At 38.1% G+C, this 17,106-nt stretch overlaps 1 protein-coding gene across 5 annotated transcripts in view; it reads right to left on the minus strand.

The window, feature by feature from the left end:
- The window catches only part of TNS3 (tensin 3), a 241,567-nt gene that overhangs the window by 164,565 nt on the left and 59,896 nt on the right, over nucleotides 1-17,106 (minus strand). For all 5 annotated transcript variants that reach the window (XM_074830359.1, XM_074830370.1, XM_074830348.1 and 2 more), the window contains exons 3-4: nucleotides 14,910-15,021; nucleotides 951-988 (exon numbers count right to left, since the gene is read on the minus strand). In XM_074830359.1, coding sequence (XP_074686460.1) covers nucleotides 951-988; nucleotides 14,910-15,021 — 150 coding nt within the window. The remainder of the gene's footprint in view (nucleotides 1-950; nucleotides 989-14,909; nucleotides 15,022-17,106) is intronic.

Below are 17,106 nucleotides of genomic sequence, written 5' to 3' on the forward strand. Positions count from 1 at the left end.
AAATATCCAAGTCCTCCACGAAGTAGAGGCTTCTCTCGAATTTAGTTGCACTTCTTGGAAGCACTGTAACCAGCAAATCCCTGCACAAGGCCAAACATCAAGTCAACACAAGTAGTTGGGCTAGATCTGATGTTTCCAGAAGCTCAGTGCTCTAACTAGAAAAATGCTGTCTTCACAGATAGCAAGTGCTAATCAAAAGGTTTCGTTAAAAGCAGGGAATATTATCCTATGAGGGTGGTTCTGGCAAAGTAAAGCCAAGCCCTCCAAGACTGCTAAGATTTGGGCTGCAACAGTCTGTAAATATCTTTGATTTACACAAATCTACGGATGAGGAAGTTTTAAGTCATCTGAGACCATGTAAGTACTGATCTCATCTTGTGTGAAAGGGACTCAGAGATTTTAAAAACTAACGAAAATCTAGTAATGAAAATAAACTGGGTGGAAACTATCTACAGTAGACACTGAAAATAAATTAATAATATGCTTATACTTTTTATAATCCAATACCAAAAGTTTTCCTTTAAACTTCAGTTACTGTAAAAATTTTATGTATGTGTGTATATATATACACACACAGTGTGTGTGTATGTATATATAGGGGGGTGTGTATACATATATACACCTTATTAATTCAGATACATTTCTTCTTTTCTGGTAGAACTGTGTGGTTTGTATTTCACCCACTTAACTTGCCGTTTTCAACATGAAACATGTCTTCCTGTGAGAGAAATGAAAAATTCAACCACTGCTGCAGATGTTTTGACTACATAGGGACCTGTTTTTTATTAATGGCAAGAATAACACCCCAGAAAATAAAATATTCTTTTTTGACAGCTAGGCATCTGATTTAATAATCATCTTATTCTTAATTAGTTGATACAGCTTTTGTAGTCTCAACTTCAAACACACATGGATCAACACCAAGAAGAGATGCAAATAAATATGCTTACCTTTTCTTCACATTTCCTGTGGCAGGCATACTTGCACACTAAAACAAAAGGAAATAGGATATATGAATTAAAGAGTGGGTGGACTCTCCCCTCCACTTCCTCAGATCAGGTTTCTACTAAAGATCTGGCCAAACTCAGGTCTGTACATATAAAAGTATTTACATACTTCAAAACAAAAAAAATCCTAAAAAGAAACACATTTGGTTTTTAGCCATTCCTGAAAGATTACTTAATGACAGCAATGTTATCAGATTTGTGCATTCCATCAGCATGATGCCTGGCTAAACTTCATTGACTGATTATCTTGATAACTACCTTTACAACTTCACATGCACCAGAAGTGTTACCATCTAAACAACACATATAGTAAGATCAAATTGTTCCCAATGTAACCTGTGAATCTTAGTCATATCAGCAGAGATGTAAGAAATGCAGGGTGAGTTCAAACTCACCAACGACCATGACTATTCACACTTTAATTTCTGATTGTGAAATACAGTTTACACTGTGTTGAAAACATTACTTTCAAGAGGTAAGCACTTGATTTCTTTTAAATTCCTGATGACCTAAGAGAAGGATGTATCATACTAGCAAGTTCAGATTCAGAAAGCAGCGCTTAACTTAAAAAGTAACCAGATAAGCAGCAATGTAACTATAATGCAACAGCATAACAGCTAGAATATGACACAGGCTGGTTTTAGTAGATTTTCCATTTATATACACCTCCTCCTTTACTCTGAAATTTGTTTTACTACCATGCAATGTCTATCCTTTGGGTTACTGTGAGCTAAGTTGTATTTTAACTTCAGGAAAACTTTATTTATTCCATCTCCAAGAACAGTAAACCGCAGAATACCACAGAGGTTTAGCTGGAAGATTAACTAGGGCCTAACCTTAGACCACAGAAGCTGAAAGCCATGCCCATTTCTTGATGCTTCTACCAAGAGAAAGATATTCTACAGCCTGACCCAACAGGAAAGATACAACTACCAAGATGTGAGGTCAGCAAATACATGACCATGACCATTTCAGACTGAAGTGCATCAATTGCTGAATGAAAAACTCTCATGCTCCAGTCACTGCTCAAGGCGGGGAAAAAAAAAAAAGGCTTACTGACCCATTTTCTTATGCAGTCTTGTTGGTGCTATGCTCGCTTATCTTCCCCATGTGTAAGTTAGGAACTTTGTTCATAGTGCTTCACAGGATCAAGATTCTTTATCCTAAAATTTTATTAGTGTTCACACAAAAAGACTGCTCTATTAGCACTGATAGTGACCAGTAACCACATGCTACTTACAAATGCTATCAACCTTAAAGCAAATAGAAAATGGCTTTTAATCCATAAGGAAAAAGATTTTCTTCTGTGACAGCATGGGGGATGTTTAAATTCATTAAGCGATTTTACAAACCAAAACTGAATATTTAGTAGAATCCATATTTTAAATCAGCATGATTAACTCTGACTTTGCAAAGGCTACCAGGTGGTCCAAAAATATGCATGCATACTGTTTCTTCTATAAGGTATTTCAACATCTCCTGCAAAATGGTGAAACAAAAAAAGAAAAAACCCGAGACAATCACAAAACGTAAAGAATAAAACAGTAAGTCTGTCAGGAAGCCCTGATATTACAGACAAGGTTCTCATCTTCTTTATTGATGCTTAAGTCTAGATTTCTGGCAGACAAGATGAAATACAAAGCAAAAATACATTTAATTCCATGTCAGTTTCCATGATTTTGCTACTGGCTCATGCAAAATCAAATCAGGAGTGTCACCAATATACAAAGTCTTTATTAAAGGCGCAGATAACAGTAAATGCTGCCATTGAGCTTTTTCCCTTTCCACATACATGAAAAATCAGAGTTTGCTGCTCGTGTGTAACACAACAGTACTGTCTTTGCTGGAAAGAAACCACTGAAGTCAGATCTGAGTTTAGCCTGGATAGCAACACCAAGACCAAGTCTTTCAGCAGCATCCCATTCAAACTCATAAGCAACACAGAAATATGGTGTACAAACTCCATACATAATTAAAGGAAGAATACTTTACAAAGTGTTGCTATATTTATGAGATTCAAAGGAAACAAAGACTAAAGCCTCAAGAGATAATTAGCTAAATACACATCGGACAAAGCTCTCTGAAACAAACCATGTATTTTTTCAGGTATTTAAATCTGTAACATCCTGAGGATAGAGACCTGATTCATTGATAAAGATAGCTTCACTCCTCCCTCAGCATCCAGAAATACCCTATTCATAACTAAAGCCAGCACTTTCATGGATTACACTGACCTAAGTCATTACCTTCTCTGCCTCACTGTTTAATAAAGCTGATTTAGATAATAAAACTGGATAGAAATAAGCACTCTGAAAGGAGATCACTGACTGTCCAGATGCTGGGAGCAAACAAAGCATTCCTTTGTGCTCAGAAGCAGAAAGGGGATTCTCCCCCTTCCCTCTTGGGCACACGTCAAACTGCTCATCGCATGTGTTGCTCCTAAAAGGACACCAGCTACATCCCAAAACCAGAAATGGAACCCTAAGCGTAACAGATCCAAACACCAATTCCCTTTTCTTCACAGCTCTGAATTTCACTAGTAGACCAAACCTCTACCCAGAACAACAAAACTTAAAATGACTGAGCCCATTTTGACTGAATGTTCTTGTCATTTACCAGATACCTAAGTGTTCAAAGCATTTTGCATAATCTGTGTATGTCCTACTGAAGTACAGCAAGTGTCACAAGTTCTCATTTGCTGGTAAGATAAACTTTTTATGTAGGTAAATAAGATCTATATAAAGTATATGTGTGTGTATAAACATTTACAACTATATACACATGTGTGAACATACATACACAAATATATACACATTCATATGTACGCATATATAGACACTCCAAAAACCACAAAAGCCTTGTTTGTAGTAAACATACAACCACTTGTTAAAACCAACTGAAAAAAAGAAAAAAAAGAAAAAGGCTGTTAGCATAGAACATTGCTTAGGAATTAAGAACCGTTTGGAAGGAAGTATAACTTCGATCAGTAACCTCCAGCCAATTATCAATCTCTAGATGTTAATTCCTAGTTATTATTGCTAGTGTGGTAGAGTCTGAATAAACTTTAAGGTTGTTTTTAAAGTACACATAGAGTTAAGCCAGAGTAATTTCAAACTGATTTGTCCTGCTATTTTCTTAACTCCTCTATCTTCCACACCCTCCATCCCTTCTCCAGAGGGGAAAAAAAAAAAATGTATATATATACACATGGGGGTGGGGTAAGGCATATCAACAACCTCCGAAAAAAAGGGAGGTATCAAGAAAATACCATGAATTGGGCATGAGGAAGTATGCAGGCACACAGAGAAAGAGTGAATGGAATAATGTGCTGCAGCAGCCACAACTCTTCAAGTATCCAAGCACAGAAGAGTTAGTGGAGAGAAGCACCATTGCCTTTCCAGGCACATCCTTTTACAGTGCAATTCATACGCTTTTCTCCCCTACCTCCCCATAGCTGCTAACATCGTGAACAGTGAAAGATCCCTTCACCAACACTAGCAAAATAACTACTCGCCCACAGAGAAAAGTCAGTTTGCTTGATATGTCGTTACTTACTTCATCTTGACACAGCTAATGCTACCACTCTCACAGAACCATCCTGCCTGGACAGTTGCAGCCCCCCAGCCCAAGGCTGGTTTTGTCTCAGACCAAGCATTTACAGTACTTGCCAATAGATGGGTTACCTCAATCATTACACTGTCAGAGAGACTGAATCATGTTTCAATATGACAGCTGTTTTTGTGGAAAGCCTTAAATAGTAGAGATGCACTTTCAGAAAATTTCTAAGGCCAAAAGGCAGTATTATACCATATTTGTGTAACCCATGCCTTTTCAGTGTAACAAACACACAATACGAAAAACATGAAAAACCGAACACACAGCACATTAATTGTTACGGAAATGCATGCAACTTACAGTTAAAAGATCTCAACAAGCAGCTTCTACCAAATGCTGGCATTCTTCAGGCAAAGCTTACAAGCAAAATAGCACTCAGCTCTTTTCAGGACTACAGTCCAAGTGTATTTCAGTTTAAAAATGTGCCTGAAACAGTCCAGAGGACTTAATGTCACACTGAGCAAGGCTACTTCAGTTCTTCAACTGAGCAGCTGAGTGTCTGGATCCCACACATCAGCTCTCGTCAAATACCAGACTTTCCAAATTTGTGTTTAAGAATTCTGGCATCAGTTCCAAGAACAACCGTCCCAAGCTGGCTGGCAATGAAATGGAGACCAAGCCATATTTAGTCAATTTACTACACTTCAAAACAGTTCCTAAACAATAGCTCTGAGAATCCATTTTTTTTAAAAGGAAAAAAAAACCCACCACCAAAAAACCACAAACAAACAAAATTTCTTTAACTCAAAATGAAGATGAGTTAATTCCTGCAAGTTAACATACTATTACCAGGGTAAAAACAGAAGGATAAGCATAGTGAATCTTTTCAAACTTAAGCTCCAAAATTTTTATGAAATGAAAGTTCTACTTACATGCATGAATGTAAGATGCTCTCTGAAAACCAGTAGCAATGTATTACAAAGTAAGAGAGTACTTCTGTAAACTGACCACAGAATGATTTATGGTTTACCAGGACAAAGAGCTTAAGTTTTTCTCTGTGTGGTAAGGGCTACTCACCTTGTAATGTTTTAGTACTTAATGGACATACGGTATGGCAATATATTCCATACAAACATTCTGTTGCACTGTACATGCAATGAATATTAAAAGACGACCAGTTTATAAGGACAACCTCGCACTTAACCACAGCTTTTATCAAGTGATTCTCCATGGTGGGTTTCTGTGTGCTTGTTTTTAAACAACTCTATGTATGGCAAGGGTACAAACACGGTAATTCAGAAATCCTCTTGCAGCAGAAACATGCATATAAATAGAAAATCTAAGACATGTAACTCAGTTTAATACCTTACTAATCCCTAAGCCAGATCACTTGCCCCAAAAGCATATACTATGACAGGTCTTGATATTCATTTTTAAATTCCTAGTGACAAATAATAAATTAGGATACCAAGTCACAGTCCTAGCTACTTGAAAGATGCTTTCTTTCCCTCAGCATCTCCAACTCAGCTTCCCCAAAGCAGACACATGCTATTACAGCTATTTTTTGACAGTAATGGAAGAGTCCTTGATGTTCCACAACAAAATGTAATCTAAAACAACCATATAAAAAGGTTTGTGTAATCAAGACTTAGTTTTTATAGTTCCCAATTCCAGTCTTCTCTCTCAATACCACAGAAAGATGGGTGTCAATGTCACAGGAGTGCTAAAATCCAGCCATTTTAGTAGCTAGGCTAGTGATACCACTACTGAGCAACATCTCCCTCCTTCAGGAAATGTTTTAACAAAATCCCAGGTCTATCATTGGCTGAAAAAAAAGACGTTTTCCTTTTTTTAAGAAACCAAATCAAGATATTTTAAGGAATGAATAGCAAGGCCACCATGACAGGGTCTTCTCCAGGCAGAGCTTGATACAGAAAGACATCCATGACCACAATGTTCCAAATGGAGAGAATTGGGCAACTTGCTGGCCATTTATATTTTGGCAAGGGTTTAATAACATTGTGATCAGATTATTAGAAAAAACTTTCAAACACACACTTTTCTGCTGACCTGTTCCTACTAGCTCTACAACAATTCAACTCAAGATGGAAGATCCAGAAAGAACACTGTATGAAAAAGTCACATGGAAATTATTTACTGCAGCATTAAAAATAAGATGGCATACATTTTTGTGGGGGGTAATGATACCCTTGGGTAGGAGTGGGGGAAGAGTCCTCTAGCTAGAACTGTTGGGCTTTAGCTGTAAAAAGTAAACACTTCTATTTTTAAGTCACATGCCAAAGATGTTGCAAGTCTAACAGCCACACTACAGCAACAACATCTGCTGGTGCATTTCCTGTGCCTCAAACATTTTCCCTAGATTTTCTTTTGTTCTTTTTTCATATTCAGCCAACCATTGTCTCTTCATCTGAATATTGCTCCCAGCACTTCATGACAGGGACTGCAGACATTGTTTTTGAAGATGAAGACTAAAAGACAGTTATGAGAAATTTGCGCAAAGCTTCAGCACTTTTTAGTTGGGGTGGCTATACAGTAAATAGCGTTGTGAATGAGCTCTCCCGCAGATGAAACATTCCACTTGCTGTTGCTGACAACAGCAGTGGAAAATCTTTATTAAGAGAAAAATATTTTGGCACTACTGCTGCAATAGTGTGCTTGTTCTTTTATTTTACTCCCACTTTCTTCCTGTCCTGTAGGAAGGATCTTGACCACCAAGGTTTTTTTGGGATTGGTTTTTCTTTGGTTCGGTTCCCCTCCCCCACCCCAAGGAATTTAGTCTAACTTTATCATTTTAACTGCATCCTGAAAACTCCTGGGTGGGGTTTTTTTTGTTTTGTTTAATTTCCCATAGGTGCTGTTTCAAAAGGCAGAACATTAGCACCACGAAAATGTTTCCACATTTTTAAAAATAAGTTACTCATATAGCACTGTGTTTTCACCTTTCTAAACTACACTTACAAGTCAGGTAGGAAATGATTAAACCTTAATCCAGTCCGGAACCAAAGGTTATTTTTAGACTTTCTCCTGCTAGATTAACAGACAAGCCCGTGCTACAAAATTTCATCCACAAAACCATTTCAACCAGAGCATTGTTTACTGTAGCCAACAACCCACATGAAACCAAAAAAATGGCTGGACTGTCTCCAGGTTTTTCTGACAGCTGCAGACCATGCAAGAACTGTAAGATCTCAAAAGCTTGCATGCCTGTGATGGATCTTAACATATCCTGCATGAATTATGCTATGAACAACGATTAGAGAAAAATAAGAGATTGGTTTAAAATGGATGATCTTCAAAATAAGAAAGCCCATGTTGTTAAAAACTTATTATGTGGGTAAGACCTAATGAGACATGGAGCTTTGATTCACAACTGTTCTTGTAAGTGACAAAGACCTTCACCAAAAGAGAAAACAAAATCAGCTATGCAAAGGAGGTCATCAACATGATCCTTCAAGTACTTACATAGTTGTAGGCATGTTTTCCAAGGGTATTTTTTACCTTTTTAATGGCAGATGGGGACTATGCATAAAAGCCACTAGCAACTCCCCCTCCTACCTATTTACAGGATTCAGATCCTGAATGTGTCTAAATGAAGTTGTTTGTAGCCCAGCTTAGTTTCTTGAAGTTTTCTTCATGTACCAGAATAAACTCTTCAGCATTATTTACAACAGAATTCTTAAGCCATCTCTTCTTTATTTAAACTTTATCTTCCTATATGTTATTTCTATCTCCCACGGTAGTTCACTCCCTCGTCTTGAAGTCAGTTAGAAGTGTGAGGGTTTACCCAAATGCAACAAGATTTGAGGTTCCTTTCCCTACATGGCATATCAAGTTCATCACACTCCAGTTATACACCCTAATGATGGTAGCACTTCAGATTTTTGGGTTCGAGCAGACAATTATAACTTCAATTTACCCTTAGGAATTTTGTGTTCTTTTCAAGTGGGCTAAATTTATAAAATTGCAGGTATACCAGATCACACCACAGTCTTTGGCTTTCCTGGAAAAAGTGCAGGGGAGGGCCACATGGGATCACATTTAGTTTGTGCCTTTTTTTTTTTACTTTTTAATTTACAAGCTGTAAGAAATAGAAGCTGCAGCTTTTTAGAAACCTTAGTGGTTTGAACTTTAATTTTAAAACAAATTTTATAACCACAGATCAAATTCTGGCATGATTAAATCAGTCCTTATGACGTAAACAAGTAGGGAACTCATGTTTTCACTACAGACAACTTTCCAAAACATCACCTAATATCTGTGATGCAGTTTAGCTATGAACATTAAACATTCTTTAGAGGCTTTTGCCTTGTGTAGTTTTTATTTTCAAATTAGTAGGAACTTTCCTTAGATATTTCTGCCACAATTCCTCCCCCCCTCCCCCAGGTAGGGGGGTAGCAACATGCCAAAGGATGTCAATTCCACAGCGTCTCTCAGCTCCAGAGGGCTGTGTTCAGTCAGGATGCTTATGTACCACTTGTGTAATGCCTAGTAATTACAGTGTCTTCTTCTGTATCTCTGTATGCTCCAGTAAATCTTCATTCATCCTTCCCTTTCATGTCTTAGCTGTTGTTAAGCACATAGCCTCCATGTTTCACTATCGAAGCTCTGTGCTGAAATATGAATGCATAGCTTGTACAGCTGTGTTAATTAGAGTACATTCTACTAATCCAGCACAAGTTGCTATTTACTGTGTGCACATTTTGTCTAGAGAAGAGGGGCTGACCTTCCCAGGCTTCTGGTGTCACAAGTGGTCTGCAGTCCACATTTCTCTTTCCAGCCTCCTCCTCTCCAGAACAGTATACTCTGGGTCACTCATATAAGGTCAACATACACCCATTTCTGAGGGGTTCCTAAAAAGATTTCTCTGCTGCTACTAGATCAATTCATACAGTCTCCCTCAGACATCCTCCCAAATGCCTTTCACAAACAAGGCTGACAGTCAAATGAGGTTTTATAGCAAGAGCCTGGGTCCCTACCTAACTCAAACTTGCTTAGGCATTCCATAATCCCTCTTCCTTGGAGTTCACAGAAGCTACAAGATATTAATCTGCTCTAGGGACAACAGACCACACTCCTTTGTCCTACACCCTGAATATCCTGGTTTACATGCAGTTCTCTGTTGTATTATTAGATGTTGGTCATAACTGAAAGCATACAGAGCTAGCAAAAGAATTCTAGGTCTCATTTTCTCAAAAGTCTATATACCTTTTAAATTGGGAGGCAATTAGCAGTTAATTGCTTAGGAAAATAGTAAGGTTTTCTGGTTTGGTTGGTTTCTGCCATTTCTTTACAGATCTGAGCCATACATGCAAGAGATCCATCATTACAAAAGTATTAACCGAAGCAGTTATCTTAAAACAGTCCCACAGAAGGCAATACAATTTGCTGGATCAGTGCTCAAAACATGCAAGCGTACATACAAACATCACGCAGAAAGCAAGAATGGTATGATGAAAAATCCTTTTAATTTGATGACAGTCTTTTCATTCTCTCAACGATCTCCCACATTATAATATGAACATAATTATATGGGTATGCCTATTGCCATAATTAACCATAAGATGGTTATATGTTGAAATTACAGTTAATATATATCTTACATATAATGTATAAGATCAATAGATGGACAGATCTCGGAATACACCCATGTAAGTGCCTGGTAACACAGGATCTTATTTCACAAGGATCACTCCATGGAAACCAGGGTGACACAAACACCCCTGCCCCACAAATACACACTACATGCTTTGCCATTTAAGAGTCAGCTGTAATGCTCCTGGCCCAAGCAGGATACAAATTCCTTTGGCATTTCTAGCTTTCTGGTTTGTCTGCCAGAACTGTAACCACAGACATGCTTTGCACATTATTAAGATACTAATATGTCATTACTGAACTTAGCACTTAACTGAAAGATAGAATATATAAAAACCACCTGCTATCCTATAAGATTAAATATGCATATATTTACATAGAGTATGCACAAACAAGCCTTCACAACAGTTTCTCAGCTCCAAATGAGTCCCAATGTAAAAATTCATTTTGTCTTGCCAGAAGCAGTGAACATCTGATTAAATACAGATCTTAAATATAATATTCCAACTAACCCAAAATGATATTTTAAGTGGATCACTAACTGTGACCACAAGCACAATCACAAACAAGCAGGTGAATTTCAAAGGAAAATATCAAATATCTAAGGAGAACAGCTCCAATTGTCTTAAAATCCCGATCTATGATCTGTAAACAGCCAGAAGCTCTTGATAAAAATACAGATATTGTAATTTGAGAAAACATACTTTCTGCTATCATTTTGAGCTACACACTCAAGAAAACAATCCAGGACTTATTTACTGTAAGCCAATCAACACTTGTATGAGACCATATGTTAACAACACTTACAAGACAGAAGTTATTATAGAGATTAATTTTAAGAAAGTGAATTGTATTCTTTATTACGCTCAGCTTGCATACAATACTATGGTAAGCATTTCTCCGCTGACAATATAGCTAACAGTACATGTCAATGAAATTTAACACCTCTTTGACTAGCATTTATACATGGTTCCAAATATCAGGAAGCAACCAAAGCTCACAAGCAGTCAAGCCACCAAGGAAAAAATTTTCAGGAAAAATTAAAAAAACAAGGAACTAAGATTCTATGAGCAGTCCTACTGGGATCACGCCAACACATATTCCCAAAACCAAAACATACGTGGCTAGGTTCGATTAACGAAGAGATACTCAGTTCATTCAAACTACCATTAATGGAATTAAGGTTAAGATCTAGCTCATGGAATGCTTTGTATTGCATGTGAAGTCTCACTAGCAGCACCTAAACATGTTAACTTAATCATCAACTGCAGGGGAATGGAGTTTCATCAACAGAAATGTGTAAAGTGTTTCAATTCTTCATACTTATTTCACCCATCAATGCTCTAAGAGCTAGGAAATAATACTGCATTATTTAAAACTACTCAAATTTCCCAAATCTGGTCTCCAGTTTTCAAATTGCTACAAAAGTACTTTCTGGAAATTGGGAAGATGCAGAGGATCTAAAAAGCTCTCTGTTCTAGACCAACAGTCATTTGATCACAACACAACAAAGATAAATGATAATTTTAAAAAGCAAAGGAAACTAAAGAAAAATAGAAATAAAAATTTTACATATATAAGAATAAAATAAAATAGAAATTCACATGGAAAACACATAGAAATTAGATAATTATGACAGCTTGTTTACAAATGAAGTAAAATACTGACTATTCAACACCTAAAGTAGCTTAAAAAACCCATAAAATCAGAAGGCTTTTGTAGCACTGCAGCCCTTTGGCTAACTATGTAAATGTGCACGATCAGGATGTGTATCTGCTTAGCCCTGAATTATATTGAACTGTACTGCAGGGAAGATCAGAGTTCAGAATCATTCAAGTTTGAGGTAGCACTGAAGAGACATATGGAGTCATGTGATCCTTGATTTACTCTAGAATGTGCAGGTACTCTAGAATAATCAATCAACAGCTGTCTGTCCTTTCGTCATACTGAGAAACTGCATCAACAACACAGCCCAGCCACATGCTTACCAGGCAGGGAGACAGCCAGGAGCCTCCCCTTCTTCAAATCTGCCTTTTCTTTTTGCCACTGTTTTTGTAGTGCTTGTTAAAAATAAATTCATTGTAATTGAGTATGCTTTACTGAGGTGGACTGAAGTATACAAGGACAAAGGGACATAATTATTCAAGTGTACCTTTCAGTCATTTTGCATAAAAAGCACTGCATTCAGACCTGGCTACTAGCAAAGGACACATTTTGCAAGACAGGGCTAAACAACACACCCCTAAAATGACTGCCACATACTAATGAAAACTTATCTAACCAACACAACACCCAGTTATGGCTTTTTTACCTTACAACAAGTACATGATTCATTGCTAGATAAACAGCAAATACTATGCAGTGACCAATCTGGAGCCTTTCCCTTCCCCTCATTTCTCTTGACACATAACTTTCCTTTAACTGATAAGATATTATAGTCCAGGGGGAACCTGCAGCCTGTACAAAGAGCTATTATTTTCTGAGGAGGAACTGTTAGAAAGCAAGACTTTTCTCATTAATACACAAAGGAACTTTTTTTTTCTTTTTAACTAAAGGCTTTTCTTCTCCCTCCCCTCCCCCCAATGCCAACTTGCTCACTTTCATACAGCAACATCAGGGAGAATTTACCAGAAGCAGCAGCACCAGGATTTGGCTCTGAAACAGCTGGTTCATTTTTCTTCTTATTAATAGTTTCACAGTACTAGGGTACATTTCAAGTACTGCAGTGCTGGCAAGGGAACAGTCAACTTTCAGTTCTATCTTTTCCAAAACTCTGCTTTATAAAGCCCATGCTGGAAGTTAAAATACAAATGGGTTCTTATTAAATTGAAACTACTTGGAGGCATTACTTCACTCTGCAACTCCTGTTGCTCCCATCCCATAGGTAAGTATCAAGCAACTAACAATCAAAATGTACCAGCAGCACAGAAGGATAGTGAATCTGTGGGGTGCTCACACCAGCAAAAGGGGCTATGGAATACTATCAAGGGGCTCATTCTGAAAATTTCGCCCAGAAACCTAGAGAAAATTATCCCAGACAGACTGGGATATGGACATGGATATATCATAGCCATGATTTATACTGGTCTAGAGAGTGTGTTGGAGGGATCCCAGTAGAAGTGCTTGTAAAATTTTTAGTTCCTCAGTTCTTTTGTTTTTCCTGAAAGCTTTTTTCCTTGATGGTTTGAATACATGTAAATTTTGCTTTCTTACTGATGTTTTGAACCATGTATAAACACTAGCCAAAGATGTGTTAAACTACATTGGTGTGTAGTGTTAGTACTGTACTGTTTCTGTATTTAAATCAAAGCTATTACACATTGGGGCAAAAGGAAAAATTGCTCAGACTCATCCTAGCCTCAGACATGGTAAAGCTCTTACTGCCTTTGGCAGATAAGCACACTGACACAGCTTTTGCAAATTTGAGACTTCCAGCTCTGAGCTGTGAGAACTCAAATCCAGAGCAAACTGGCAAACATTTTTTTCTATTCATGCCCCAAAGGCCTTTCCCTTCAAAGTACTGATTCTCTCCTGGTACAGTGCTTTTTACACTGAACCTGATCAAAACAGTCTTCAGGCAGTTCCTTCACTAAGCAAGCTTCCTTCCAACAATACCATTTCTGCTAAATTGAAAACAACTAAATCTTAAGAACTTTGAAACCAACCTCTAGAAGGACAGACAGAAGAAATATGTTAGAGAAATACATACATAACTACCACTCCTATAGTAACTGTAATGCTGAACAAGTGAGGTATTTTACATGTAGCTGTTCATTTACAAAGTCTGCACCTTAGCTCAGGAAATGGTCACATTCCTTCCACATCTAAATCTCTCACTTCCCTCTGAAACTCTCAGAGGAATCCTAGCATGTCTAAAGAATATGGGAGGGAGGAGGTAGGAGAAAGGGATCCATCTAGAACTGGGAAGTGGTGCAAACACGTCTCAGTAAAAACAGTGACTATGCTTCAGATGAAGAGATAATAGCATTCTCTTACTAGTAGGTAAACCATGCATGCAGCAAGTAAAGATACTGTTTTTATTAACATGGAATAACAAGAGTTGAACATTAACTAGAGTAAACCAGTACAGGGGATCGAAACCCCTATCCCTGGACAACTTGCAGAAAGGACGCTCAATTCTACACAGCAAGGAAGAAAAGTGAGGGAAAACAGCTGTAAAGAGCTGTAGTCTGTGCATTCAGGAGAACAACCTCTTTATTGTTTTTGTGAGTGATTAGACTGAAGGACTACGGATTAGACAGAGCATAACACAACTGAAAAAATTAAAGTAAATAAATAGATGGTTGCTTTTGTGAATTTTTGCAAATTAATGCAGAGAAAACCTTCAAGCCTCAGTGAGACAGAGTCTCACACTTCCTCATTTGGATACTGAACTCCATCCAGAGGCATCTGTCACCCACTGTGCACACATCACTCACATGCCCCTCAGAGAGCCTCCAATTGCCGTATTCTGGAACTTGCCTGAACAGCGTAACAATAAAAACACATCATTGTACAAGTCCAATTACCTACTAGAGCACCCCAATCCACAGCAAATTCAAAGAACATTACTGTACAAAGGAAGGAAATAAACCGAGGTAACAATTCTACTTAGTCCAGGCGGAATTCCTGAAACATGGATTCCTAGAAACTTCAACATTAATATTAAATTAATTTTATTTTTTTTTTTTTTTACACAGCAAGAAAGTAAACAGCACATCATATGTTACTCACCTCTGCAGGAAACGCCTTGGCTTTCGATTAGTTCTTTGCAGATTCCACAAGTTTTGGTTTTCTTAAAAGACTTGGTTTTGAAGGTGTGAGACCTTGAAGCTGTTTCTTGAGGCTGGAAGCAAGGGAAATAACATCAGATCTTCCCTCAGCTTTTGAGTCATACTTTTAAATGAAATATAGAAAGTTTTAGATTAAATAAAACAGTAGTGTGTCAGTAGTATAACAGTAGTATGTCAAAGCACTCTCACTCGCTCTCTCAGCCTCACTCTTACTCAATAACATGACCTTTCCACTCTCAAGTTTGGGAAGCACAGAGGGTAAGGAACCTCTTGCATATCAGGACACGGACACCGCAAAACATTTTATATCATAACTTCAGAATTCACTCTATGAATTATTTAAGAGAAAATACAGATTAATCTCTATGATATGAACCAACAACCTTCTGACCTAATGCCTTATCTACATAAAAACTTGCACTAGTTCAGTTTAAACTGGTTAAAAATAACGTAATGATTTATCACAGTAGCCAATTTAACTCTGGTTAAATTTATCTGGTGCAGAAGACAGCTTGGACTTTTCATTTAATAAATAAAAAGTGTCCATGCAAGCTGACTTTGGAACAGATTGCTAACTTTAAACACTTTTGCTTCTTTCCTGCATAAGAAAAGTATACTCGTTTAAAGTAACATTATTTCCAGAGTGCCTCACAACAATTAAAATAATGTTAAAATATAACACAATAATGACATTTCTAATTGGGGACAGAACTGCAAAAGTCAACACCATATATGTGACAGATATTACGTGGCTTCTATAATTTAGAAAACATTTAGGTAATGCAACAGAGGGGGCTACCAAAAGCCTATGACAGAGTCTGTATCTCCTCTGGAGGGTGTAACAACCTTCACTTCCCTTGGCAGACTTTTTGGAAATATCAGTTACCTATTCAAAAACAAAAATACATTTCTCCAGACCATGAAAAATCCCCAAATGATTCTTCACATCCCTCATTTTCATTTCACATTTGCACCTTATTGTCCTTAAATTCAGTAGCAAGTGGGCTTGTATTCAACACTTCAACACCTGTGCTGAGATTTAGTGGCACAAGTGCCTAGAAGCAGAAAACTGTCCCTCTGCACAGAGCCAGGTCAGGCCACTGCAGTGCCAGGCTTCCACCCATATTTCTGATGAGAAAGTTTCCCAGTGTGGTACAATGTACAAGTCTATGTCAATAAGGTAACATGGCATTTCTTTGTGGCTTTGAACAATTCAACATGTTGCTCTAGGCAAAATGTTTACTGTCTCCAAAAACATCTGTAGTACAGCTGCTCAGCAGGCACAAGAACAGCCTTAAAAAAAAAAATTGATGTCACCTTCCAAGTACTGTCTCCACATGAGCCTACCCAAAACTCCAGAAGAGCCCCAAGGAACAAGAGTGGCAGCAACTGACTACCCTGAGCAGGCCTGGGTGCTTGGAGGCCTCACTCACCAGTGGGGATGCACAGTCAGACTGACCTTAAGAACAGCTTCAGGAAACTTTGTTGGTCTTACCCACAGTGTAAAGCCAAGATAATTAACATAATTCCACAAACACCACAGTAGAAATAACTTGGGCTGAAGGAATAAAACTCTGGCTGGAGTCTGAGGAAAATCTTTCTACCAGTGAAGTGTATGCACACAGAATCGTCTAGGTTGGAAAAGACCTTGAAGATCATCTAGTCCAACCATTAACCTAACACTGACAGATCCCAACTACACCATATCCCTCAGTGCTATGTCGACCCAACTCTTAAACACCTCCAGGGATGGGGACTCCACCACTGCCCTGGGCAGCCCATTCCAACGTCTAACAACCCGTTCTGTAGAGAAATACTTCCCAATATCCAGTCTAAACCTTCCCTGGCACAACTTGAGGCCATTCCCTCTTGTCCTATCGCTTATTACTTGGTTAAAGAGACTCATCCCCAGCTCTCTGCAACCTCCTTTCAGGGAGTTGTAGAGGGCGATGAGGTCTCCCCTCAGCCTCCTCTTCTCCAGACTAAACAACCCCAGTTCCCTCAGCCGCTCCTCGTAGGACATGTGCTCCAGACCCTTCACCAGCTTCGTTGCCCTTCTCTGGACACACTCGAGTAATTCAATGTCCTTTTTGTAGTGAGGGGCCCAAAACTGAACACAGGAATCGAGGTGCAGCCTC

This window comes from Strix aluco, chromosome 1 (genome assembly GCF_031877795.1).
Source record: "Strix aluco isolate bStrAlu1 chromosome 1, bStrAlu1.hap1, whole genome shotgun sequence".
Classification (NCBI taxonomy): Eukaryota; Metazoa; Chordata; class Aves; order Strigiformes; family Strigidae; genus Strix; species Strix aluco.